Here is a 24,670-nt window from a genome sequence, read left to right on the forward strand (position 1 = left end):
GGTGACTTTCTGCTCACACGCGAACAATTAATGGACCCCAGAGCGGTGTTCTTTTCGGCGCGTAATATACTACGCAGTTGTGCTCACGAGCAATGTTTCTATGCGTTTCCTGACGGTCAATTTCCCTTTGAATTGTTCCAAGCTTAAATGAAATTTTATTTAGAAAATTCTCTAACCGAGTCTTCTCGAGTTCGGTCCTACCGGTAGAATTGATGTTACCCGTTAATTACTTCCAAATTCTAAACGCTATTGCAAAGTCGTCCATGGTCGCGAACGGGTTGATATTAGTCATTATCGATGCTCGATGATCTCTCGAGAGAACGATATATTCAATGGAAAAGGTATTTGGAGTTCCGCCGGTAAAATTGATGTTACCCGTTAATTACTTCGAATTGTAAACGCTATTGTAAAGTCGTCCACGGTAACGAAAGGATTAATATTAGTCGTCATCGATGCTCAATGTGTGCTCTCTCGAAGGAACGATATATTCAACGGAAAAGGTATTCAGAGCTTCAGACCAAGAAGAATCGTGCGTTTATCTTTGAACGCAATTTTTTCGAAAGTGAAACATTTTAAAAAGAAATAGGCTAGCCCTGACTCTTCCAGAATCGAACACGCGATGGAAATTTCGTTGAAAGGGAAGACGCGACACAGCTCGCATTTTGAATATTAAAACACAGCGTCTTGTTATTCGCGAAGCAGCAACACGTAAACGAAAAATAGTCCAGGACGTCCGTACGGTGTTCCACGAATGTATTCGGGTCTCGTTACCGATTACGACAACGATCGTGCTCGGTTTTCATAGCTCGTTTGCATTTACGTCGATCGACGTAGAAAGGATAATCGCGACTCCTTACCTTCGGTAAGGATTGGATTATCTCTCCGACTTGCTCGACATTTTCTCGTACATCGAGACAGAGATATGTACATCGAGACAGAACGAGGTACAATTAACCCTTTCCACTCGAAGTTTCTCTGTTAACGGAAACTAGCACGTCGATGAAATCCTTCAAATCGTGTAATTAATTCAAAACGGAACATTTTCATTTCAACGTTTCGTATACATACGTTTACATCTTACAAGAAAAGAGTAATTGAATTTTAATTTCGATTCCAACACCACGATGGTTTTCCAAATCAGAGAGAAAGTACACCGAATTAAATGACGATCGAGGATCGTCTCTCGAGTGGAAAGGGTTAACATCGACGGAACAATGCTACGACAACCTGAGAGACAGTGCTCTAGGTTTATTTGTACGAAGTGATCTCCCAGAGATCGCGTCTCGACCAAGTTTCAATTTGATGAAAAGTATCGTTTTAACATCGAGCTACGAAAACATGAGGAAGGTAGGTGCAATTCGATAGCAGTGAGCTCTTCGACTCGCTCGACTTTGTTTACATTGAACACGATAATGAGATACAACGAGAGTGATCGAGCAGTGGGGATCGCTCTGTGACAATCCAAGGTATAATACTATCCTTACTTCGTTTATATATTTAACTCCGATGGTTGAACGGTATATTTTGGAACGTTTATCGAAGTATCGTGGGATTCTATGTTGGAAATTGCTATCATTGGCCGGCTTCCAATACGATTATACCGTTCGAAGAATTATTGTTTGTGAAATTTTCCTCAAGAGAAGTACAAAAGTTCCGTTGGCTCGCGGAACGAATCGATTCTCATAGAAATGCCCACCATTTCTCGGGCGAGCCGTGAAGTGGTGGCATTCACGGTTGCAAAGCTCCGAGTAGTGTGCACGAGTTCTCCATCTTTCCGAATCCGTGTTCTCTTTTTTTTTTTTTTTTTTTTTTTTTTCGGGGGGTACACCACGTGGTTCGCTTTGGCTCCCGGAAAAATCGACGACGGCTACGGCACGGCCGGGGAAAAAGAAAAGGAGAAGACAATATCGGTTTTCCCAGTGAAACGAGACCTACTGGAACAGTTGGGAGCGTCCGTGTTTCACGGTTCTTCGTTCTCAGAGAAAAATTTTGCCCCCGATCGTTACGAAGCTGCAAAATGTTCTCGATCGTTCACCAGCGGGAAATAAACGATCCAGAATCTCGATCACGGACTTGCACAGATGGAAAAAATATCGAGTTCGGAATGTCGTTTCGTTCTTTTTTTTTTTTGTAGGTGAAAATGAAACATGATTTTTTTTTGGAGTGTATAAACATGTTTTATTCAATTACGTATTCTCCGTTTTGGAAAACGAAATTACTTTCCGAACAAACTAACGATTGGTATTACGTTGATATTATTCGATTATATCCTACGAAGTCTTTTGGTTTAAAATATTTAACGAATTACGATTTAAATATTTTATACGCTTCAACTTTTGTGCATTTATTCGAATAACACGACACGGATCGCGAGTCGTGTTCTTTGAGTAAATTTTCTTCTTTTAAACTTTATTTTCGTTTAAGGTATTCTGTTAACGATATTCTACGCCACATTTCAATTTTAATAAGGGAAAACTAGCGTGTTTACATTTTTTTCGGCTGTATGCAGATTCTTTTTGCCGTCGTCGTATTTTCAGCTGGAGAAAAAGTCTTTTTCAGAGGTAGAAGAAGCAGCAGAAATATTTAAAAAGCGTTTCGCTTATTTCGTCACAGAAAGAATCGTTTAATTTCCACTGCTTTGTGAACCGACGTTGTAAATAAGAAACTAAGAAATTTCAAATATTGTACTCGCTACCGAAATACTACAAATATCAAACTACTTAACCAGGACGAGCAAAGTATTCGAATGCAAAACAATTCGACTTTACGGTTTCGATACTTTCAAGACCGTCGATCCGATTTCGAATTACCCGGATTCGTAAATAGAAGTTTCTTCGTATGTTCACCGCGGCGACGATGTAATATAAAAATTATATAACAAAATCCCATGATCTTGGCCGCGATGTTTGCCCGACCCAGATTTCAACGTTTATCGCAGCTATCGTTTGTTTTTCTCCTCGTTTCTTTCACAAACTTTTACAACGTTCTTGCGCGTCTGACCTGGATCGTGTAACGAAAAACAGGGACGACACGGTATCACAGAATAATTTACAATGGTTCCAAAAACGACGAAACTTCGCAAAGTGAAACATTGCTCGAAACCTTAGCTATCTAGATTATTTCAACCCTTTTGACTCGAGAGGAGATCCTCGATCGCCACATAATTCGGTGTATTATTCTCGATCCGTGAAAACTTTATGGTTTGGAATTCAAATTGGAATTTAAATATCACGTTCTTGTAGAGTGTAAACGCGTATATTTGAAGTATATGAAAATGTTCCATTCCAGATTAATTTTACGACTTGAAGAATTTTCTCGAGGCGTCGATTTCTGGTAACAAAAAAAGCCTCGAGTACAAAGGGTTAATAGCCATCGACACCTTTCTACGTTTTCTTACGGATCGTTATCCTAGCCCTTGCATCACCCAATCTTTATTCATGCTCCGATACTACGTCTTGCACCATTCCCCTCGCTCTCCATTCAAAACCTTTAATCCTTACGATACCGAAGTTCAAGCGATTGGCACGTATCACGTGCGGAAATCCGGTACTCGCGTACACTAAGCTTATTCGTTAAACGCCCATGAGCGTTCAACGCACATACACGTGCACACTATTCTGAGAACAGAATCCAGTGCTTATACACGTAGGTCCATTCAAAGGGAGGTTCCACGTCCAAGGGAGAAGATAAACGATTCAAAGGGTACAAAATTTATAGGATCGTATTATTTTATAAGTGCAACGGTGCACGTACGTTCAAAACTGGCATTACCATTTTTAACCCTTTGGACTCGAGAGGAGATCCTCGGTCGTCATCTAATTCAGTGTACTTTATTTTCGATCCGGGAGAACTTCGTGGTTCGGAATTCAAATTGGAATTTAAATATCACGTTCTTGTAGAGTGTAAACGCGTATATGCGAAGTATATAAAAATGTTCCGTTTTAGATGAATTTTACGATTTAAAGAATTTTCTCGAGGCGTCGGTTTCTGGTAGCAAAGAAGCCTCCGGTGCAAAGGGTTAAATGAAAATTCATTTTTCTGTCGATAGATCGAATCCCCATGCACGTAAAAAAATATTAGGATAAAGTAGTAAAAAAAATGAATAGTTCACTAGATATTATTTTTTGTTCGTTTTGCATTTCTGGCGTCATTTTCGTTTAGACGAAAACTCAAAATATTAACGCTAGGAAAATTGTATCTTTTACTTTCGTTCCAAATATTCATCGATGTATCGAAATTTAAAATAGCAAAGATGATCTCGGTTTTACCTCGTTTTACGCGAAAGATATTAATTTCCCTTCATTCGGTGGTTGTATCTCCTCTGTGAAACGAATCTGTGGTAACTCCTGGCAATCTGGCACAATTTGTTCGTTGAGCTTAACAACCGGTCGAGAACATTGAAGGTTTCGGAATTACGAGGCTTAATCTGGCTTTTCTTGGAATTTTCGAACGATTCCCAAAAGAACGCTCGATTAATAGTTTCTGCGGTTCACTGCCGCCAGGGTTCTATGCACCGAGGCATCTGCATAATGCAATAAATGCATCGAACGTTTCGGAGGACGAAGGAAATTTCGAAGCAGTAATTGGCCAATGAGTCTCGCTCGTTGAGTCTCAAAATTAATCGATCTTGGTGAAAGCACGAAACGATTAACACCTCGAGCGTCGAGCTGAGATTATTTAATAGTTTTATCGGTATTCGAATTCTGGAAATAAACTTCGAATACTTCGATATTATTATTCGAATAAAAAGGTATTCGTATATATCGCACCGTTTAAATAAGGTAGATACCGGATGACATATATAAATATTACATCTTGTTATCAGCCGATTATCGGAATACGTTTGCGAACGAATTATCACAGTGATGGAAATCACTGATTCTTAAAGGATGATCCGCAGCGAGTATAATCACAAACACGTCCTACATAAAGTGTTTGGTAGGGCACAATATCACGTGTGTCTGGTTCGAAGTTTGTTTACAATCGAAAAATGTAAACACGTTAGTTTCTCTTTACCGAAATACACGTGCCGTGTAGATTTTAAATGGAAATAAAGTTTAAAATAGAACGATGTATTTAAAGAACTTGATTTATAGTTCACGTCGCGCCATGTACCCGAATGCCGCGAATAATCCAGATATTTGATCAGTGTACAAACGTTCGAATGGTATTCGAATACAATTTGCCAAATATTTCAAGTATCGAAGTGTTTGAATATACGAACGTAGAAAAAAAACACCGTCGAAACGATTCTTAGGATTCACCGACCTAAAAGAGTGTTTAGGGTACGGATAGATAAATTGAAACTCGAGAAGAGCACAAACGTCGTGGAATCTCCAGGAGGCATTGGCCGAGAAAGAATTGTCTCGACGACACATGTGTCGAGGGATGCACACGTGGTAGCACGGACTAGTATCCACGAGGATGCAATGACGCGGAGAGTAAAGAGGAAAAAACAGAAGAAGAAAAAAAAAAGAAAAACGGGTCGGTATGACGCATGAAGGATGTGAAGCAGGATGCATCGAGTGCATAATTGCAGTGGACGCGCGGACAATATGCTGCGAGGGAAAGACTCTCTGTTTAGCTGATTCTCTTTTTCGTGATTCACCCTAAAGATATTTTCATTGAAAAGAAACGCGGATGATCTTGATAACCTTGAAAAAAGAAAAAAATGATATTGAAAAAAAATTTTCTTTGCAAGGTATACGCGCTTTTTGAAATTATACAAATTAAGTATGAAACATTTCTCGTTTTAAGTGAGTCCATCCGCATATTGGTCAATCTGCAGCACGAGTAGTTGTACCGCAAAATTATTGTCATAGGAATTAAAAAGCTGAAACTATTTAGCACCCAGAAAATTATTCAAATATTTTATTTCTCTTCGGCAAGTTTTATCTGTCTTTAAAGTTTGCACCCGTGCTTTGTTTAGAACCTATGCGAACGTGTAAACTTTTCTGTCGATTTTCGAGCTTCTCTAATAAGTGTAGCATCGACGTTACACGGAAATATTTTTACCGTGTGTTCGATGGCTCGTTGATTAACGAAAAATTTTCATTTTAATTAACCACGCATACCAAGAATCGTTCCTGAACGAGAAATGTATCGTGATTTGCTTTCTTCTTTCTGTCTAAAGACGTGTATGATTCATATATACATATGTATCTATTAGTAAGAAGTTAATTCGAGAAATTTTATTCACGGATATCAAGAAACGGTAAATTACATAGTAAATCAAACACGGTGACACTCTCGAGATATTTTAATTGAAAAAAATATTGCCGGATGAAGGCATTCAAGCAGAGAAAAAATTAGAGAATGTATCGCAAGAAATACCCGCGTAATGCGGTAATCATAAATTAGTAAACTAATACATATTAATTAAGAATGTTTGTTTTTTTTCAATATATAAATCTTGAATTCTCTTTCGATTAATTCTGCAAGTCTTTAAATATTTTGTACACAATTTTACTAAGTGGTTGATTGTTATGAAATAGATATCAATAAATTGATACATAAATGAGACAAACTGTACACGAATCCAACCCCTGCGTACGCAATTAATGTTTTTATACATACTTATTTTTCTTAAATAAAGTTTGTTCAAATGGACACAGATTTATGAAATTTAATATTTTTATCTAAAATAATATCTAAACAAATGTTCGTTAAAATTATAGCAAGTATTTTTTGTTTTTCGATGATTCTACCCATTCTACCGTTCCGTTTCATGTGATAACGTTGGCACAGCACGAGATCGATTAAACCGTATACTACACACGCACAAACACATACACTTACGTACGCGATGAGATACATACGTCACCATGAAATGTACAAAAGAATTGAGATCGTTTTTCTTAATTTTTATAAGGGACAACGAAGCCCTGATCGCTGTGAAAGATTTGAAAAGACAACGCCCTGTTTTCACAGAGCAGAAAGGTTAATAAACTTTAGTCACTCTAAGCCAACGTAACCTTTGCTGTCTATATTCTACTTGTCGTTGATTTCAGACGTACAACATATTAATAACCGGTGAAAAGAAAATATGTTTTACTAATCCTACACGCCACTTTTCGCGCGGTTAATTCAAATCAATTAGTCGGTCGAAAAAAGAAAAGATATTAAGGCGATTTTTAGTTTTCATAATGAATGTCCATAAGATTCGCTTCATAACAACGGTCTGTGTTTTATCTTTACCGAAATTTAGCGCGCCGTAACAATTGGTATTACACACTTTTAACGGTTAATAGAAAACTAACTGAACTGTAGGAATTAAAAGTATCGAACAGTCAAAACAATGAGAAAAGTACCGAAGTGTGATCATGAAATTGGATATTAATTTCAATTCCAAATGTGAGAAACATTTACCTAGTTACATCGTTGAACAAAATTAAACAACGGGTAAATAATGGTAAAGAAACGGATAATGGTTGAAACCGTTAGATCATATCTGAATTAACGGTCAAAAGCTGTGGAGAATAATTAATATGCTGTTGAGTAACCTTCACCGCGTCTAACAAGAGGCGTAACTGTCAAGCGAGCTTCGCGCTTGACATTCGGGCGTTCGAAAAAGAAAGAAACGCGACATATCGCGATCCAATTTCTTCTTTTCATTAAATCAACATTAATTCTATAACAACGAGACGCAGATTTGACGTGTAAAACTTTTGAACGCGGCATTAATTTATCAGTAATGATTAATCTGAATTCTTCTTTCACCCCTCCCTAAACACGTAAATGATCAAAAGGTATCACAATGGCACTGTGATCGTTTCTTTGCGATCATAGATATATTTCATGACATTCGTTCGAAATATTACAAATATTTTTAAATAAAAACAACTTCACTGAAAATTGATTGTAAAATGATTTTCACATATATAATGTAAAATGAATTTTGCTCAAATCACAACCGGTACGAAATTGTTTTCTATCATCGATTAAACAAACATTAAGTACATACATACGTGTAAACTTCGACTACCCAAAGAATTCATTCAATTGTAAAGTAACATTTTAATTAGACGATATAATACGGCAAATCGTGTAACACGTAGAATGTTGACGGTTAAAAATTACTTCAAACGATCGAAACTTGAGTGTAAGACTATCATTTATGGGTGAATTCATTAATAAATCAATGGACCAGAGACAGGATCAAAACTCGATTAAATTCTCTGAATGTGGTGTTCCTAATGACAGAGGAATCGAACCGCTGTCCTGCATTCTTTCCAAAAGTATATCGTAACAAATCAGGTATTCCAACCTTAGTATCGATGCTGTTTTGATGTGTGCACAAAGGGATTTATAAAACGAGTTACGACAATTTTGCAAGGATACGCGCCAAATCTTTTCTAGGTCATTCCACAGGGACAAGACGTGCACGGTTCCACAGCTGATTTTACTCATCACGGCGAGAAAAATGTAGTGCCACAGGACACATCGGAATCAAAAGACGCGAACAAAATTTTTAACGAAACATACGTGTACTTACCGCGACTAGTCACTGATAATTTACCGCGGAATCGCATGCAAACTCCTCACAGTAATCACAGCACTGACACCACGCCAAAACAGCCCCTGCAAACGACTGATTTTTATCGAACTGGCCGCGGCGAAATGCAGCTCGCGCTTCAACATTGCCATCTTCCAACAGGTTCTGTAACTATTCTATGTCCATCGAACAGCAACGTTGAGACTCCTAATCTTTTCTGCGCGGGCGCAATATTTTTCGAATCCAACCAATTATCTTCGATAAAAAACATAACAAAATTAAGCGGCACATAAACGCATATTCGAATTACATGAATAGGAATAATAATACATACTCCGAAAAAATCATACAATTTCCACTATATTTCCTTTCTTTTATTAAAAAGTCATTTAATCGTCCCTTAAATATGTTGCAGATAATTTTAAAACGTGATCATAGAAGGAACAAGTACCAATCAGAAAAACATTCCGTTCTTGTGTTCTGTGTATTCGTTCTGTAATTTCTGCACTGTTTAATAAGGACCAATCGCATCCATATGCTAGACTTTCATGTTTGTATTCGCCAATGACAGACGGTGCTTCTGTTCTCTCGCAGTCGATAATTTTAAATCCGCCATACATGCAAGCGGCAAGTAAATATTTTCGCGCGAAAGGATCCCATTTCAAACGCCATACACCGCCGCCAAGATTAGTTTCCGAAACGAATCGTTTCAAGTTCCTTGTATCCCACAATCTCAACGTGTCATCGTAACTAAAAAATAGTAAATATACAACCAGAAGTTATGACTATTAAATTACTCTGCACATTCTATACACCACCTTCCAGATGATAATAAAAACTCTTTTGTTGCGTTACTATGAATACTTGTAACGCCGGCACCATGAATTTTATTCAACGCGATAGGATGAGTTCCTATCCTTGTATCAAAAACTTGAAATTTACAGTCATCGCCACCTTAAATATAATCAGTTTGTCATCAAATACTTTATATTATTTTAATAATGTTTTTAAAATAATTTTTTCGTACCCGTGTATATTACATTAATATTCCAATAATCAAAAGCTGCGATCCAAGCCTCAAATTCATGAGCAGGCCACGAATTAATTTTATTAAGTTCATTTTCGTTTATTTCAAACAATGATACGTAACCTTTTGAGTCACTAACTACTATTTTTGAATTCGATTTATTATTATCCATCCATCTTCCAGTACACCAATCTAATGATAATGCAAGAACATCATCACTATGTGAAATCTTTGTCTCCGTTAATAATTTTAAAGCTTCTTTTCCTTCATCGCTTTTTAATTGATATACTTGTAAGTAGCCTAGAGAATTTACAACACCAAGTAAAATTTTATTTTGATACATAACATGCATCCATTTCATATCTAATACAGCAGGTACTTTTAACATTTGTAATAGGTATAAACGTCCATTGTCTATGACCCGAAACATATAAATGTGTCCCAAGCGTTTCAATGACTTTGATTTATCCAATGTTGCTTCATTGTCTTTCATTAACTGATATGTCCCACATACAAATATATCTCTGAATAAATTTGCTGGGCACCATTCAACAGAATCAGCAGGAAAGTCGGTATCAAAGCTATCCAAAGTGTGGAACATGATTCATTCATTAATCTGTAACATACAACCCTTTGGTTGATAAATATGTACTTTTTACAATTTATAATACAAAGGTTACAACCATTTTGAAAGTGGTCTTATAGGGTTCACACAGAAATATCTTTATTTGTACTATAAATATTACAATTAATGAGAATTATATAAATATGACATACAATTTTTAAATTATTACAAATTGCAATTATTCGTTCAAATACATACACACACGATTATATATTATTTCCAATTACATTTATTACTATTATTATTTAAAAAAAAACAGAATTTATTTAAAAACATTTGGTATAAAGTTTACTTTTCTAAGAGTTTAAAAATTTCCAATAAATGTATATTGAAATTACATAATTTATATACTCATGCTGAGAATATGGCATTCGTAAATTGTATAGTCATATATATAATGTACATATTGGTCAAAAGTATATTGTTATCATTGAGATCATATTATCAGGAACAATACATGGTCATTGGTTAACTTTTTCTTAAAAGTAGTAATACAGTTCTGAGCAAATTTAAGTATCATAGGAACTTTGTTTTTCATTCTCACATTTCAAACATTTTTGTAATACATAGTTTTTACACCATATTGCATTGTGTTTGTATACATCTTACTACAAATATATATTATAATACCTAAATTATTATTATTATGTTGATTCTTCATTATTTGGAGTTCTTATTAAATATTTATTTCTATGATATTTGGGAAGCATATTTGTACTATCAATAATCCATGTAAGGATACTTTAATTTGTCTTAATAGATGTTAAACACATTGTACTAATGAAGGACTCGTATATATTTATACTTATGTTTAAGTTTGATGGAATGCATCATTTGATTAATTTTAAAATAAATTAATAATACTTAAAAGAGCAATTTTTGCAAAACAGTTCGTATTCATCATTCACATAAAATCAATCATACTTTATAGTTTTAATAAACGATAACCTTTAATGGCTATTATCATTGTACTCTTTGGCAGTGTAGAAACTAATAAGTTACTTTTTTTCAGTTATAAAATAAATATATAATGATGCATGCATTTTTAATAAGTTTATAAAAATACAAAGATGTACAAACATCTTTTTTCTGAATTATGCTAGACTTCCAATTAATGACCACTATCATGTGGTCAAAATCTGAGGTAGGCAAATTGGCATTCTGGTTCTTGCATGTAACATGCAAATACATTTTCATTTTTGACAATAGTATGATTTAAGTCTTTGTGCTTTCATTATTTGTAATTAAGTACTTTTTGAATACTTGATTAGTTAAAAATGAACGATATGTATAAAATTATTTAAAACAAGTATTTCACTGACGAGCACTTTTCTCAGTTTCGACTAGACATTCTCTGACTAGAATACGTGCATGTACAATACCACGTTTAATTTTTTCGGCAGAAGTACGACTGCCGGCATAAGTAGGTCGAACCTCATGACCAAGTTCCTCTATGACATTAAGTAGCTGTATATATTTTGATTGGCCAGGTACAGAAGAAACAGTTTGCTGTAGGGCTCTTGGATTTGGTACGCTCAGTAATGGCTCTGTGATCTTTGTTGAAACTTCTACATTTCCTCGTTCTTCTTCCATCTTCTAACTTTTTCTTAATTAAATACCCTAACAAATAATTTATGAAGGAGATCTAAATTATAAAGAACCAAATATCGCAAAATAACTCTTACAATTTGATTAATACATTAATTTCATTAGATAAATAATAATAATAAATTTTATATTTTAATGAGAACACGGAAAAAATTTATATAGAGAAAACGAGAACCTTTGAGTCGTGTACGTTTCATGTATCTTCGCATAATCTTTGTAAAACAAGATTAAGGAATTCATAAATATAACCTCAAATCAAACATATAATTTTATTTTATGTTTCGTAGAACTTACCTTTAACAGAATATTAATGAAACGCGAATGTATATTTCACAGAGTAAATAAACAAGTACAAATAAAAATTAAATATAATATGCTATAAGTTTACATGAAACTATCGACTTCTACTCCGCTTGTACTCATGTGTCTGAAATTTAAATGGCGTATGACGAGAAAAAGTATGAACTACAGTAATATCTTGGCGCTAATTTTAAATTAATCGACACGCAATTAAGGGTATAAAATCAATACACATTGTTGTAGAAAATTGTTTTTTTTTTATTCAGATATACCTTATAGTCAGTTATATTCAAGGATTATACATTCCATAGGTACGTTTTGTTTGATCAATTTTTTCTGTCTGTATACTGTAGGTAATTACTAGGTACCCATAGTTTTAACCAAAAATGCAATACATTTTCCTTAGAAAATATAAATGAAGACTCTTCAGTGTACAAATTGTTTCTGCTTAATATTATTTTCCTACTTACTAAATTAGAACTTAATATGAAGAAATGATTCCTTCATGATTTGCATCTACATATGCATAGAAAATGGTGGTCTTTAAATCCTCCCTAATAAAAAGACAAAACCAAAAGGAGGAAACAAATCTCTTTTCTTTCATTTATACCCAATATTATGCATTATGAATTGATTAATTTTTCTTTTAGGCATCCACAAAAGTGTACATTGTTCCTAAAAATCAATTTAATTATTATTGAAAGTGATGTTAGGTTTCACAATTATTATTTTCCCAACCTCTTACACTTTTCTTTATTAAACGTACAATTGGTAAACTCGTATAAAATATGAAACAGTAAGAATGAGATATTTATGCACAATTTTGTGGATGCTAAGACACTCCCTTTAAAATATACTGCTGTACTCCATACAATGTACATAGCATTATCTAAAATAATCTGCTAAAAATCTATTCACTAAGTGTATTGGCAGATCATTGCCGTGCATTATGTTCCGTTTCCAGTAGACATTCTCGTACAAGAATTCTAGCATGCTGAATACCCATCTTAAGACGTTCAGCTGCACTGCGACTTCCAGCATACGAAAGGCGAATGTCTCTTCCAAGTTCCTCGATAATAACCAGTAACTGAGCATATTTACCCTGACCGGGTACAGTAGGGAAGTTTATTGTACTGGATGGGCTAGCCTGTGCTACTTGAACAGTTTGAACATTTTGCAAATTTCTTGGATTTGGCACAGTGATCACAGGTTCAGGGATTCGAGGAATTTCTGGTACCTTTGGTGGTGGAGGATCATTTAATTTTGTTATTGTTATTTCATTTAGTTTAGCCAACTCTGTTAGTTTTGCCATTTCTGCCATTTTTGAATATTCAGGCATCTTTGTAATATCATTTTGTATATTAGCCATTTTAATCATTTCATTCATTTTTGTTTTTTCATTCATTTTTGCAATTTCTTTAGCCATCTCATTAATTTGTGCAATTTCGTTTAATTTTGTTATGTCATTATTATATTTAGCCATTTCTGTCATCTGTACCATCTCATTTAGTTTAGCTATTTCGTTCATTCTTTGAACTTCATTAATCTTTGCCATTTGAGACATTTTCATCATTTCATTCATTTTGGCAATCTCATTAATTTTTGTTATATCATTGTATTTAGCCATCTCAGAAAGTTTCACCATTTCATTCATTTTGGCAATTTCCGACATCTTGGCAATTTCTTGCATTTTCATGTATTCTGTTGTCTTGGCATATTCTGCCATTTTTTCCATTTCATATCTTTTAGCCATATCCTGAGACATTTTATTTAATTCAGTCATTTTGCTGAATTCAGCAAGTTGAGCCATTTGAACTATATGTTCTGGTACTTTTCCCCTCTCCATCATTTGCTTTAGCTCTGCAGAAATTTTATTCATGTTCATTTCTGACATTTGAGCTATTGTTGCTGCGTCTGGCATTTTTGAGAGTTCTGCAATCTTTGAAATTTCTCTCGCTAAATTTTCATCTAAGCAACGCTTCTTTTTAGCACGATGTCTAGCCATACGCTGAGCTTCCTGCATTCTTCGTATTGCTGCCTGCTCCTCTGTTTCTTTCGCTCTGGCGTTCTTCATTCTCTCGGCAGCAGTATACAATCTAACAGCGCGTTCCTCTATTGTTTCTGATCTTAATTTTTGTCGTCTATATTCTCGCATTTCCCTTACCTTTTTAAGGTAAGATTTTTTCTTAGCCTTAGGCATAACATGCAATTATGCAGAGCATAAGTACAATCATCTATATAATCTGTCATTTTTGTAAGTTTCAAATTCCAAACTTCTCACAAAATATATTTTATGCATACGTTTTTGGCTAAATATAGCCAATTTTGTTGTTTTTTTCTTGATATTGACTAAATGTTCATTTGTATACTCTTGTATACAAAATAATTCTTACATTACATTTGAATATTATAAATTACCTGTAACACAAAATAATACAATTAATTAAAACTTGTTGAAGGATTTTCAGAAAAATGACAAAGAGAGTTTACATGTTTTGAAGTTTAGTAAGCACTGTGATTAATATTTATACATCTAACTGTCATTCAACTGTTAGTGAATATAAATTTTCTGTAAACTAAATCGTTAACAAGAACGACTAAAAATTTATTTACACTTGCAGAAAAAAAGGGCATCAATCTGGCGATCTTCTTTGAGAAATGCCGTTAACCACTTTCTTTGCTGCAGCAAGTGAAGAAACATAAAAATTAATTCGATTTCCAACATCTAAAAAGACGCGGGTAACGAGCTCAAAAAAAGGTCCATAGCACGTGCGCAAAAATCGAGCGGCGAATACTGTTTTCGAAATACGTGTATGTATACGTGCGTATGCGTATCGGCTACCTGTGTCGTGTTGCTTTTATGTGTGCGTGTCTCCCAAAATTCGAAAGAAGAGCGTCGTCAAGTAGCACGCAACGCGCATGCGCACCAATCTAAGAACGCTGTCTTCTCTGTAACGTTCACCAATCACAACAATGGCGGACGCAATTCGGTCAGTTCACTGAAACGCACGATTAACTCACGGTGAAGCTAAACCGCGTCGTGGACCGATCTTATTTTATATCTGAATCTTCCTCGCAGTGGAACGCGTCCGCCAATGCCGTTTGTACGAAATTAGTCCGATTTTTCTCAAGATATCCCGGAGACAAACGCACAAAAGCAATATCGGCCGACATGTAAGATTTTCGTTCGGAGCCACTTTAAGGGGCCAAGCGGGGTCGCCGATAGGCTGCGTGTGACGTGGTTGCGTTTATTGACCATAACCCCTTCCTACTCCCGTCTGCAACTTCACGACGGACAGGTGTACGACCTGAGAGACCGCAAAACAATTGACCAAACCGACCGCGTCTTAAAATACACGACGACATTGTCAAAGAGTCGTGAACACTCTCGAAATGTTCAGCCACCTTATCGTCTTCACTAATAGAGATCTCACGCTTCTTTCTCTTCGATAAAATGATCATTTCCTGGAAATATTCAATTTACGGTAAACTTTCTCAATATTTTGAAAGAACGTTTCCTTTAAGGATTGAGAAAATTTTGACGTGTTTTTTGCAGTTCTTTCAGGCAAGAAGGTGAGACTTATGGTGAACTCATCAAGAGGATTCGTGTTTTCGAAGAATTTGCGAGTTACGAAAACATTTTGATGCGACAAGGTTTAAAATAATTTATAATAATTAGTAATAATAGTAATAATAAGAATTACTTTAAAAGTCAATTCGCGTCTACGTATCATATTGTTTTTGAATTTAAATGTTCGAGACCTATTAATATTTTGTTAGGTAAATTAAAGAAATGATGTATATTATTCGCAAAATGACTGTTTTATTAAAATTTACTAGAAATATTTTAATAATTTCTCATATCTAAAATATTTGTCAATTACGTATTATTACTCGTACTTTTGTATGGAGTATTACTGTTATTATAGCAATGAATTACTTTTATTACTTCTGTTTATATACTCAATACTTATGTTATACATAGTAAGACACGATATGGCTCTCTATTATCAAATGGTACAAGTGAAATTAGTAAATATATTCTTTACAATTGTTGCATTCTTTTATACAGAAGATGATGTTTCTGTATAATTAATATTTTTCTATATAGAATTAAAATTAAAAATTTAACTATTCACATTTTTATGGATATCATAAAAATAAGTTATCTGTTTATTAAAAATTATATATCTACTTGTAGACAAATTATTGTTGTGAGTTAATTTCTGTCTCTAATAAGCATTCTTTAATCAGCATTCTTGCTTGTACAATGACTACTTTCAACCTTTCTGTTGAAGTTTTACTACCAGCATATGCTAATCTAACATCTTTTCCTAGTTCTTCGATGATTGCCAATAACTGAGAATATTTATTTTGTTCACAAGATGTATCTACAACAATTGGTGATTTCTGCATAGGCAAATGTGTTTGAAATTGTTCGGTATTTGGTATTGTAATAATGGAATTAGTGGTTTTAAACATAATGTTTTGTTTCTTTAAATTTGTAATTACAGAAAGCTTGTTAAATTTTAATGTTTCAAGCACCTTTGCTTCCTCTAAGGCCTTTTTCTTTCTGGCTCTAAATCTTGCCATTCTTTGTGCATCATGAAACCGTCGAATTATAGCTTCCTCTTCTGTTTCATGACGTTTTGTTAGAGGTCTACGTGTGTTTTTCTTTCTTTCTCCAGTTAAAAGGGGTTGTTGGTTCTTTTTTAATGTACTCTTGCTTGTGTTCCACTTATAATTGTTCATTTTGTATTCAGATACCCCCCTTAGATTACTTTTTTTCTTACAAAAATTGTACAACGTGCATTTCATAAAATGTACTGCCCAGAAAATTGTTTGAATTAACCTCCCGTTTTTTTAATTCTTTGTATTGATTTACGCGCATGCGCAAAGTGCAATTAATTCAGAAGCCAATCACAAGAATGGCGGATCGTTGTAGGTAGAGCCGTTAAGTTTCGAATCACGTGTGTTTAGACGAAAAATATTTGACGTTGATTATTCGTATTGCGTCTACATTAAGTTCTGATAAAGTTCTTTGCTCTTATGTCGGCTTTAAATACGTGCGATTTTCACAAACACTGATAAGAAGAAAAAGATCGTCGTACTCGTACGTAAGACTTCACTATGTACTGTTTTTATTGGTACAGTTTCACGAAAAAATTTTAAAGTCAATTTATTGGAGATTAGAAAGAGATAGCTGTCTTCTTCTCTGTATGTATTATTGTCTCAAGGCGATTCAATCCCAAAATAGGTATCTACAATTAATTGGCGACATTTATTATACGCTCGGCTTTTATAAATATCATTTTTGCGGGAACTGTGTTTCACAAAGTTGTAACGTCATTTATTAATTTTTCAAATCATATCTGCTTTTCATTGTATATTCTGATGATAAAAGGTAAACTAACATGTAATTAAGATATATATATCACTTGATGTTTGTAAATTTTGCCAACTTCCTTTAGTTAGCAGACATTTTTTTAAAATATCATACAAAGAAAAAATAATACTCCATAAATGTACATAAAACTTTGTTTTAATTATTCATTACTTTCTTTTTTATTAAGGTGGATTTATCGCATTTATTTCCTATATTTTACGCATGCCAAATTTATTTCAACCCGGGAATCAATTTACATTTTAATATTATATTATGGGTCGCAAATGTACAATTATTTTATAATAGATAAAAATATTTTAGAGATCATTTTGCAGTCATAGCAACATCAATTATTATATTATTATGCCAAATCATAGATGCATATGTTACGTTTCATGAGGCCATAACGTTAAATGTAAATAGAGTTTACCATGTGACCAAAGTTTCATTAGTTCATTATATTGATATGACACCCTAACCAAAGATGTATCGTAACCTAACCAAATTTAGAGTCGTAGATACGATAACATTTTATTGTTTTATATATATATATATATATATTCGGTTAGTAAAAACTTGCCACATTACACAGATGTAGGGTCGCCGCAAATTATGCGCATCTTCGTACACACGCGCGCTTAGAAAGAACTTTACTAATGGCAAACGTGCACGTATGTAATGCAATTAAATTGTTTTGCCGAGTGTACGTATTTGTATACTTTTGCATAACAAACGGTTGTATTGCAAGCACATGGTTTTGTTTGAATCTACTTATAATTTTTACAGAAATAAACAAAAAGATATACTTATTTATAAATAGGCATAATTCTGAGTTAGGTCTGGGTTACAAAAGAACATTTTTTTCTTAAATAGTTGTACATATTTTAAATAAATATGTCCTTTGACTTTCTTGTTCATGACTTATTATGTGTTGACTTAATTTTGATACTTTTGTAGAAGTACCAATTGAATATTGATGTTTGTACAGATGTATCAAATGGATATCAATTTAGTTTGGCATAAGATTATAATCTGCAGGGTAGTATTGATAATATTGATAGTATTGATTCAGTATTATTCCAATCACTGATTTTATTATTCTCTACAATAAAATGTTTTTTCATGTTCCAGGTTGTACATAAAGGTTTCATATATTATATCGTATGAATTAGTAGAGATGTTTACAATGCAGAATACCAGCTCCAAAAATTAAATAAATTAATATGTACATTTCATCATATGAATATTATTTCCTTCTACTGCTTGTAATTCTTCCAGTATATCTCTTTTTTAAATTATGGTCTTGGCTAGGTTGGCAATTATTTGTAAATAATTAATGTTATGTATACTTTGTATTTGCTTAATTTTCTTTATATTTTTTGTAATACTTTGATCTTTGATATATATCTTATATATATTAACAATCTATCTTATATTTATATAAAAGCATAATATATATAAATATATATATATATATACAATGTATCATTAAAAGTCTTTTTAGTGAATCACTATCAAATTTTTCTATACTTATTAGAAAAGTTAAAATTAAATTTTATTAGTAATTAAAAGTTCATCTAATCCCATTCTTCCTCTATGTTTCCATATCCTAAATCTAGCAACATCTTTTCGTGTAATTATTCCAACTACCTAAGGAAAATATAAAATTACAATATTTTTTGTGATATAATATTTTGTAATACATAACAATTATTAATACCTCATTTGTGTCATTTATTACTGGTAAATGACGAAGACCTAACCCTCTGAAAAGTCTGAATGTTCGTGGTAGTGCTGCAGACTAAAAAAGAAAATATTTTTATAAATAATTAAACTTTTTAGTTTGTAAATAGAAGAGTAATAAGTAACAAACATGTTGTAATGTGTATGGAGCAGGATTCATGAAAGGTTTCAGATCTATTGTATAAGTTTTTTCTGTTTCGGTTAAAGTGACTTGTTCAATTGTTGGGTATCTAGGGTATTCTTTTCTGAACATTTTAATATCCAAGTTGTTTTCCCAATACTCTGGATTTTCGTTGAAAATTTTATTTTGCAATAACACTATTAATTGAGAACGTAAAATCAAACCTCGAAATCGCCCATAGGAATGTATTTCAGTCTAAAATAGGAAATACAAAAATAAATTTTACAAAATGATAAAAATATAAAATTTCTTGCTCTAAAATAAAATGTATATACAAAATTTATTACCTGATCACTACTAGGGCAATCAACTACAGGAAACCCATTAAATGTTACGCATTTAAGAAGCTCCACTATATGCCCTACATTTTCTACAGTTTTTAATGTTACTACAGCGCGATTCATTATTTCACTGGCATATATATTGTTTGATAATGGGGGAGGTTCCCATGGTAATATTGGAATTCCAGCCATTTGTATATGAATATCATAAATTCCCTAAATATCGAACGTAATACTCTTTTTATCACTTGTGAAGATTTTTTCCAATATGAAATGAAGATTAATATATTCACGTGCCTCATTAAAAAAATCTCCAACCCATTTAGCCATAATAAGAACTATTATAACTGGTAAACCAAAAGATATTCCTTGAGTAGCTTCTATGAGTATAACAGTTAAACTTACTGTCATTCTAACTACTCCCCCTAATTGTGCAGCTGCACCTAATAAAGCATACTTTCCAGGATCTAAAACAATCTGGAATAATATTACACATGGAAGTTCTTATTTCATATGATATTTTATATATTCATATAAACCATAGTATATACGGTAGCTATAAAAATGAATATACTCATATTTTATATCTTACGTAGTTGGGAAAAAGTTTTGAAAGACCTGATCCAATTAGTCTACCCCATGCAGACCCAATTAGAAGAGATGGAATAAACAGTCCACTAGACATAGATAGACCGAAGGTAAAAACGGCTAAGAAAAAGTAAAGCACGACAAAGATTGCTAACGTTATGTCATTGTGAGAGCCTACAAACAAAAAATTTAATAAATACAGATTCTGTCATCTTTTATGTATGCGTATAGCAGCTTACCTTTAGGGTCATGAAATAAAGATCGTACACTACTTTCTGGTGTTTGGAACCATAAAGCTGCAACTGCGTTATATTCGTCTTCCTTGCAATACATTTGAATAGGAAATTTAGTGGGATCTTTTCCTAATGGTTTACAGTCATTTATAGTATAAATCATTATAAATCCCATTGTTGCACTTAGTACACCAATTAAAAGAGCTTCTACTACCTTCAGCCATTTTTTTTTAACGAATTTGAGACGAAAACAAGTGATTTTATAATTTATATAGTTCCAAGAAGAACCTAGAATTCCACCTAGTGCTCCCATTAACATAAATAGAGGGATTTCATAAATCTGATAAGGTATTGTTTCAAATTTTCCTAAGTTTAGTAAGCCTGGATACGAAAGATCACCAGGTCGTCCATGATATGTACTAAGCACAATATTTAATGTACAGGTTGTAATCATACTAGCAAAGAATGTTCTCCATGTAAGGCTCTGATTAAAAAAACTAAGTCCTTCTTCAATACTGAATAATACTCCTCCTAAATTATTTTGAAGCAATTAATTTGTATTTGTATTATGCATGTTAGTATTTCTGTTACTAACCAATTGGTGCTCCAAATGCAGCAGATACGCCAGAGGCAGCACCTCCTGCTACAAAATCTCGTTTTTCATGATCCTCTCTAAAATATTCAAATATTTTCAGATCTTTGTTAAACGTAGTGCTTTTTCCTTGTGATATTCCTGCTGCTATCACAGCTCCAGAATGTATCATAGGTCCTTCCTATAAGTATCATTGTATTATATACCAAAATATGTTTTTATGCTATTTAAGAATAAATAGTAGTAGAAACAATAAAAAATAATATTTACTTTTCCACCAGCCAGACCTCCCACTACAGTACAGATTACACCAATTGTTTTTACTGCTAATGTTTTAATACGAACAACTCGAGGCACTTTAATTCCATTTAAATAACATTTCACCTGTGGTATGCCACTACCTGCAGCAATAGGTTCCACATAGGATACTAAAAGGGTCCCTATTAAGATAGGTACTAAATTTAAAATTAACCATAGTATATATGGTAGCCATAAACAATTTTCTACTACACATTGATCCATATCTATCATTAATTGTAAGAAACAACAATTAAATTTATATTTACTATTCTACACTTGCACAATAGTATTAAAGGATACAAAATTTGAGGTAACCATATTTTTGGCTTGTTAATTCTTCTATAGAAATATTCACAAAAGATGCTATAAGAGCAGTGCAGATGCCTATCAATAAGAAAATAAACCATCTGGCAAAATTTTTTTTAATTACATATTTATATCCCTTTTTCCTTTCTTCATTTAATAGAAGATGATTCTCGCAGGGATCATAATCTAAACTCTAAAGGAAAAACAAGAGAAAATTAAGATATATTTTAAGTGGAAGACAAAATATATTGGTAGACGCATTGCTTAAGAGATAAGATATAACATTTATAATTATTCATACATGATATTCGCCAAAAACAAAGATAAACAAAATTAAGTTGTGAAACAAAACCATAGTATTAAAACTTTGAATATTACCTCGTAATTAGTGGATAAGAAATTAGTGGCTCCAGGAGTTACATCTTCTGTAATTGGACTTCTTGAATTATGTAAAATTTTGTCCATAATATCTTGTGAAGATTCGTCATTATGGTCGTAGTTTATATTCTATTTATCATAACAAAGCATAGAAAACAAATATGAAATGTAAAATTTCTTTATATAATGTTGTTATCATATGCAATGTTTTACATCATACAGAGAAAAGCTTCTTCAATTTTACTTTTGTGATTAATATTATTCTGTTGTCAAAACAAATATGGAATTGAAATTTTATTTAGTATATGATATCGTTAAATGGTTCTCCTACCCGAAATCTAAGATTGATATTATCATTTGAATATGATGCAAAATTGTTTCTCGGTTTTAACAGTCGTTCCCTGTCATCCTCGTCAGCATAATTGTCAACACCATCTTCGACGCTGTTGTTTATTATCACATTTGTATGCGTTTGGGAATCCGTCATATTTAGACACTGTCACTTCAATTACATTTTATGGAATAATAAACTCAAGGCTGATAAAATTATCGTACAAGTGCAACATTTACTTCGTGTTACCGCATGCTTGACATATATAAGAAAAGAAAGATCAGTGTTGTTAGGTTAGATCAGTCCAGTGTTATTAGATCGGTCGTGTGGATGATTACAGTAACGTACGTACCTAACGTCATTGAAGCTATGTAGATAATTGTAACTTGTTTTGTTTTATTATTCATTAAATTACAAAATTATATGTGTATATATCTCACATCATTTTATTTTTACTTTCTGTATCGATTATCAAAGAATTTTTAGACCATTTTAAAAAATCGTAATATAACGCCCTTTTTCTCTCGATCAGAGCGTTATACTAAAGCATTATCGTCGCGTATACGCAAAAAGATGACTCATTTTTCTACACTGAAGACAATCTACAGTGATCACGTGGTTACAACCTTTGTATTGTGATTTATGTTCGACAAGGACGGTGCTTAATTTACGAGTTCTTTTAGCGATTGATGCACGCTACTCTAATTAATTTAATTCTTATTTTAATATAAATTTATATTGCTAAAAAAAGTTGCAGATATCTATTTATCAGATACAATTCCAGAAGAATATATACATATTCACTTTATATTTATTATTCGTGACATTAAATAAGAGCGGTAAATTGCGTAAATGCTCGTTATTGAGAAAATCTGCAGATACTGAAGCCATCCAAATTGGATCGTTCAATTTAGAACGTCACACGAATTATTAAAAGTAAACAATTACGTAGCTTTTTAAATATAAAAAATATGAATATATAGTTGAATCTCGATAACTCGACCTTTGTAACTTAAAAACCTCTATGAAACTTTAGAAGTCAAATCTTATCTCTGTAAGTCGAACTTCTATTGCTGTTACCGCTACAATTTGAAGTTTATGAGTGAAGGTAATTGAAGCAGTGCGAAGTCGAACAATAATGAATAGAAACCTCTCTAACTCGAAGATTTTAGCTCTTTCTTTGAGGTTCGAATTGCCGAAGTTTGACTATATATTCATAATGGGAATTATATTGCGGATTTTGTAGAACTTAAACGATTTTTTATTGGTCGATGTGCGCTACATTAGCACGCTATTACAAATTCGTATATTACATTGGACGAGGAGAAACAAAGATAAAATTCTTATTTCCTTACATACGAGTACAATATTTTATAAATGTTCTCTTTCGATAACAGTATCAACGTATTATGCAATTGATATTGTTGTAATCGTTAATACCGCCTATTTTTTTTTTTAATTGGCGTAGTGCATCAATTAACGAGAATCTGACTGAACGGTAGTTCCCCTGATTACAGTATCACAAATTGCAGCAATGTGAATTATGAGCAAATAATTCTTTCCACAGTGACACTAAAGGTACTGTACGGTGTTCACGTTATATAAAAATAGATTTATTTAAATCCGTTTAAACCACAATGGTTGGTAAAGATTGGTGCAATTGTCGAGCTAATCGATCCAATAATTACAGCTTCACATATACAATGTATCGTGGTTAACGTATCTGGTAAATGTCGGTCTCTTATCAACTATCTGTTTTTCGTGCTCACCGTTGCATATACTTTCCGATGTACACCACTTTCGGACAGTTTCAATATTAATTGTACATCTTCTCTTTATGAATTATTTTTCAAGACCGATGTACCATCTGTGATCACGTCCAGTGTTATTTTTCAATTTTGCAATTTTTCAACACAATGATAAAGTATTCGTGAAAACAATCTGTATCATACTTATCTTTCTTTCTTTTTCAAATTTCGTTGTACTTGTCGCAAAACAGATCAATGTGTATACAAATAAAAAAAAAATAAATAATATTCACTGATAGATGATAGGTCTACTGGGTTATTAGGCCCCTTCCCTGTGAGGGACTCGTTTGATCGTGTTCGAGATACGAAGAGATTCGACGGATAGTTAATACACTCTTATAAAGAAGTTTTCGTAAGTATTAGGTGGATCGGAAAGTAATGTCGCCTCACCCACCATACTCGCCCGATGTTGCACCATCGGATTTCCATTTATTCCGATCGCTTCAACACTTTCTAAGTGGCAAAAGATTTGCAAATTTGGATGATATT

At 33.2% G+C, this 24,670-nt stretch overlaps 7 protein-coding genes across 10 annotated transcripts in view; 1 reads left to right on the forward strand and 6 right to left on the reverse strand.

The window, feature by feature from the left end:
• Positions 1-8,743, reverse strand: part of LOC143143176 (uncharacterized) — a 36,498-nt gene extending 27,755 nt beyond the window's left edge. For both annotated transcript variants that reach the window (XM_076304160.1, XM_076304159.1), the window contains exon 1: positions 8,495-8,743. The gene's annotated coding sequence lies outside the window, so the exon portion shown is untranslated. The remainder of the gene's footprint in view (positions 1-8,494) is intronic.
• Positions 8,744-8,853: 110 nt separating this feature from the next.
• On the reverse strand, positions 8,854-12,183 carry LOC143143177 (diphthine methyltransferase). 2 transcript variants are annotated; one of them, XM_076304161.1, is made up of 4 exons: positions 12,049-12,183; positions 9,522-10,137; positions 9,313-9,448; positions 8,854-9,244 (listed from the first exon to the last, which is right to left on the reverse strand). In XM_076304161.1, the coding sequence occupies exons 2-4, from the start codon at positions 10,120-10,122 to the stop codon at positions 8,884-8,886; spliced, it is 1,098 nt and encodes a 365-aa protein (XP_076160276.1). In that variant the 5' UTR covers positions 10,123-10,137; positions 12,049-12,183; the 3' UTR covers positions 8,854-8,883. The 2 variants fall into 2 exon arrangements, with proteins under 2 accessions (XP_076160276.1, XP_076160278.1); XM_076304163.1 differs by lacking the exon at positions 12,049-12,183 and adding an exon at positions 11,529-11,641.
• Positions 11,461-11,739, reverse strand: LOC143154873 (cyclin-dependent kinase 2-associated protein 1). The gene has a single exon (XM_076326894.1). The coding sequence runs from the start codon at positions 11,737-11,739 to the stop codon at positions 11,461-11,463; it is 279 nt and encodes a 92-aa protein (XP_076183009.1).
• Positions 12,184-12,486: 303 nt separating the features above from the next.
• Positions 12,487-16,617, reverse strand: LOC143143844 (uncharacterized). 2 transcript variants are annotated; one of them, XM_076305591.1, is made up of 2 exons: positions 16,600-16,617; positions 12,487-14,472 (listed from the first exon to the last, which is right to left on the reverse strand). In XM_076305591.1, the coding sequence occupies exon 2, from the start codon at positions 14,252-14,254 to the stop codon at positions 12,989-12,991; it is 1,266 nt and encodes a 421-aa protein (XP_076161706.1). In that variant the 5' UTR covers positions 14,255-14,472; positions 16,600-16,617; the 3' UTR covers positions 12,487-12,988. The 2 variants fall into 2 exon arrangements, with proteins under 2 accessions (XP_076161706.1, XP_076161705.1); XM_076305590.1 differs by lacking the exon at positions 16,600-16,617 and adding an exon at positions 14,897-15,281.
• LOC143143845 (uncharacterized) lies at positions 16,079-17,384 on the reverse strand. Its single transcript, XM_076305592.1, has one exon. The coding sequence runs from the start codon at positions 16,870-16,872 to the stop codon at positions 16,261-16,263; it is 612 nt and encodes a 203-aa protein (XP_076161707.1). The 5' UTR covers positions 16,873-17,384; the 3' UTR covers positions 16,079-16,260.
• The window catches only part of LOC143143841 (sodium-dependent nutrient amino acid transporter 1), a 34,453-nt gene continuing 26,121 nt past the window's right edge, over positions 16,339-24,670 (forward strand). The window contains exon 1 of the mRNA XM_076305584.1: positions 16,339-17,167. The gene's annotated coding sequence lies outside the window, so the exon portion shown is untranslated. The remainder of the gene's footprint in view (positions 17,168-24,670) is intronic.
• Positions 18,491-23,004, reverse strand: Clc-b (chloride channel protein 7). The gene is made up of 13 exons (XM_076305581.1): positions 22,726-23,004; positions 22,374-22,628; positions 22,043-22,171; positions 21,659-21,857; positions 21,329-21,582; positions 21,062-21,239; positions 20,473-20,997; positions 20,238-20,407; positions 19,943-20,122; positions 19,652-19,861; positions 19,314-19,559; positions 19,161-19,241; positions 18,491-19,090 (listed from the first exon to the last, which is right to left on the reverse strand). Exons 2-13 carry the CDS (start codon positions 22,527-22,529, stop codon positions 18,989-18,991), a joined length of 2,430 nt encoding a protein of 809 aa, XP_076161696.1. The 5' UTR covers positions 22,530-22,628; positions 22,726-23,004; the 3' UTR covers positions 18,491-18,988.

This window comes from Ptiloglossa arizonensis, chromosome 2 (assembly GCF_051014685.1).
Source record: "Ptiloglossa arizonensis isolate GNS036 chromosome 2, iyPtiAriz1_principal, whole genome shotgun sequence".
Taxonomy (NCBI): Eukaryota; Metazoa; Arthropoda; class Insecta; order Hymenoptera; family Colletidae; genus Ptiloglossa; species Ptiloglossa arizonensis.

Bases quoted from the DNA above. Each gene is read 5' to 3' on its own strand.
- LOC143143177 (XM_076304161.1), bottom strand. From the start codon at position 10,122: ATGTTCCACACTTTGGATAGCTTTGATACCGACTTTCCTGCTGATTCT. The intron at 9,449-9,521 runs GTACGAAAAAAT...ATTATATTTAAG, and splicing joins TATTAATGTAATATACACGG to GTGGCGATGACTGTAAATTT. The intron at 9,245-9,312 runs GTGGTGTATAGA...ACTATTTTTTAG, and splicing joins TTTTTATTATCATCTGGAAG to TTACGATGACACGTTGAGAT.
- LOC143154873 (XM_076326894.1), bottom strand. From the start codon at position 11,739: ATGGAAGAAGAACGAGGAAATGTAGAAGTTTCAACAAAGATCACAGAG.
- LOC143143844 (XM_076305591.1), bottom strand. From the start codon at position 14,254: ATGCCTAAGGCTAAGAAAAAATCTTACCTTAAAAAGGTAAGGGAAATG.
- LOC143143845 (XM_076305592.1), bottom strand. From the start codon at position 16,872: ATGAAATGCACGTTGTACAATTTTTGTAAGAAAAAAAGTAATCTAAGG.
- Clc-b (XM_076305581.1), bottom strand. From the start codon at position 22,529: ATGACGGATTCCCAAACGCATACAAATGTGATAATAAACAACAGCGTC. The intron at 21,583-21,658 runs GTATCCTTTAAT...AATTAATGATAG, and splicing joins ATATGGTTACCTCAAATTTT to ATATGGATCAATGTGTAGTA. The intron at 19,242-19,313 runs GTTTGTTACTTA...TTTCTTTTTTAG, and splicing joins CTCCATACACATTACAACAT to TCTGCAGCACTACCACGAAC.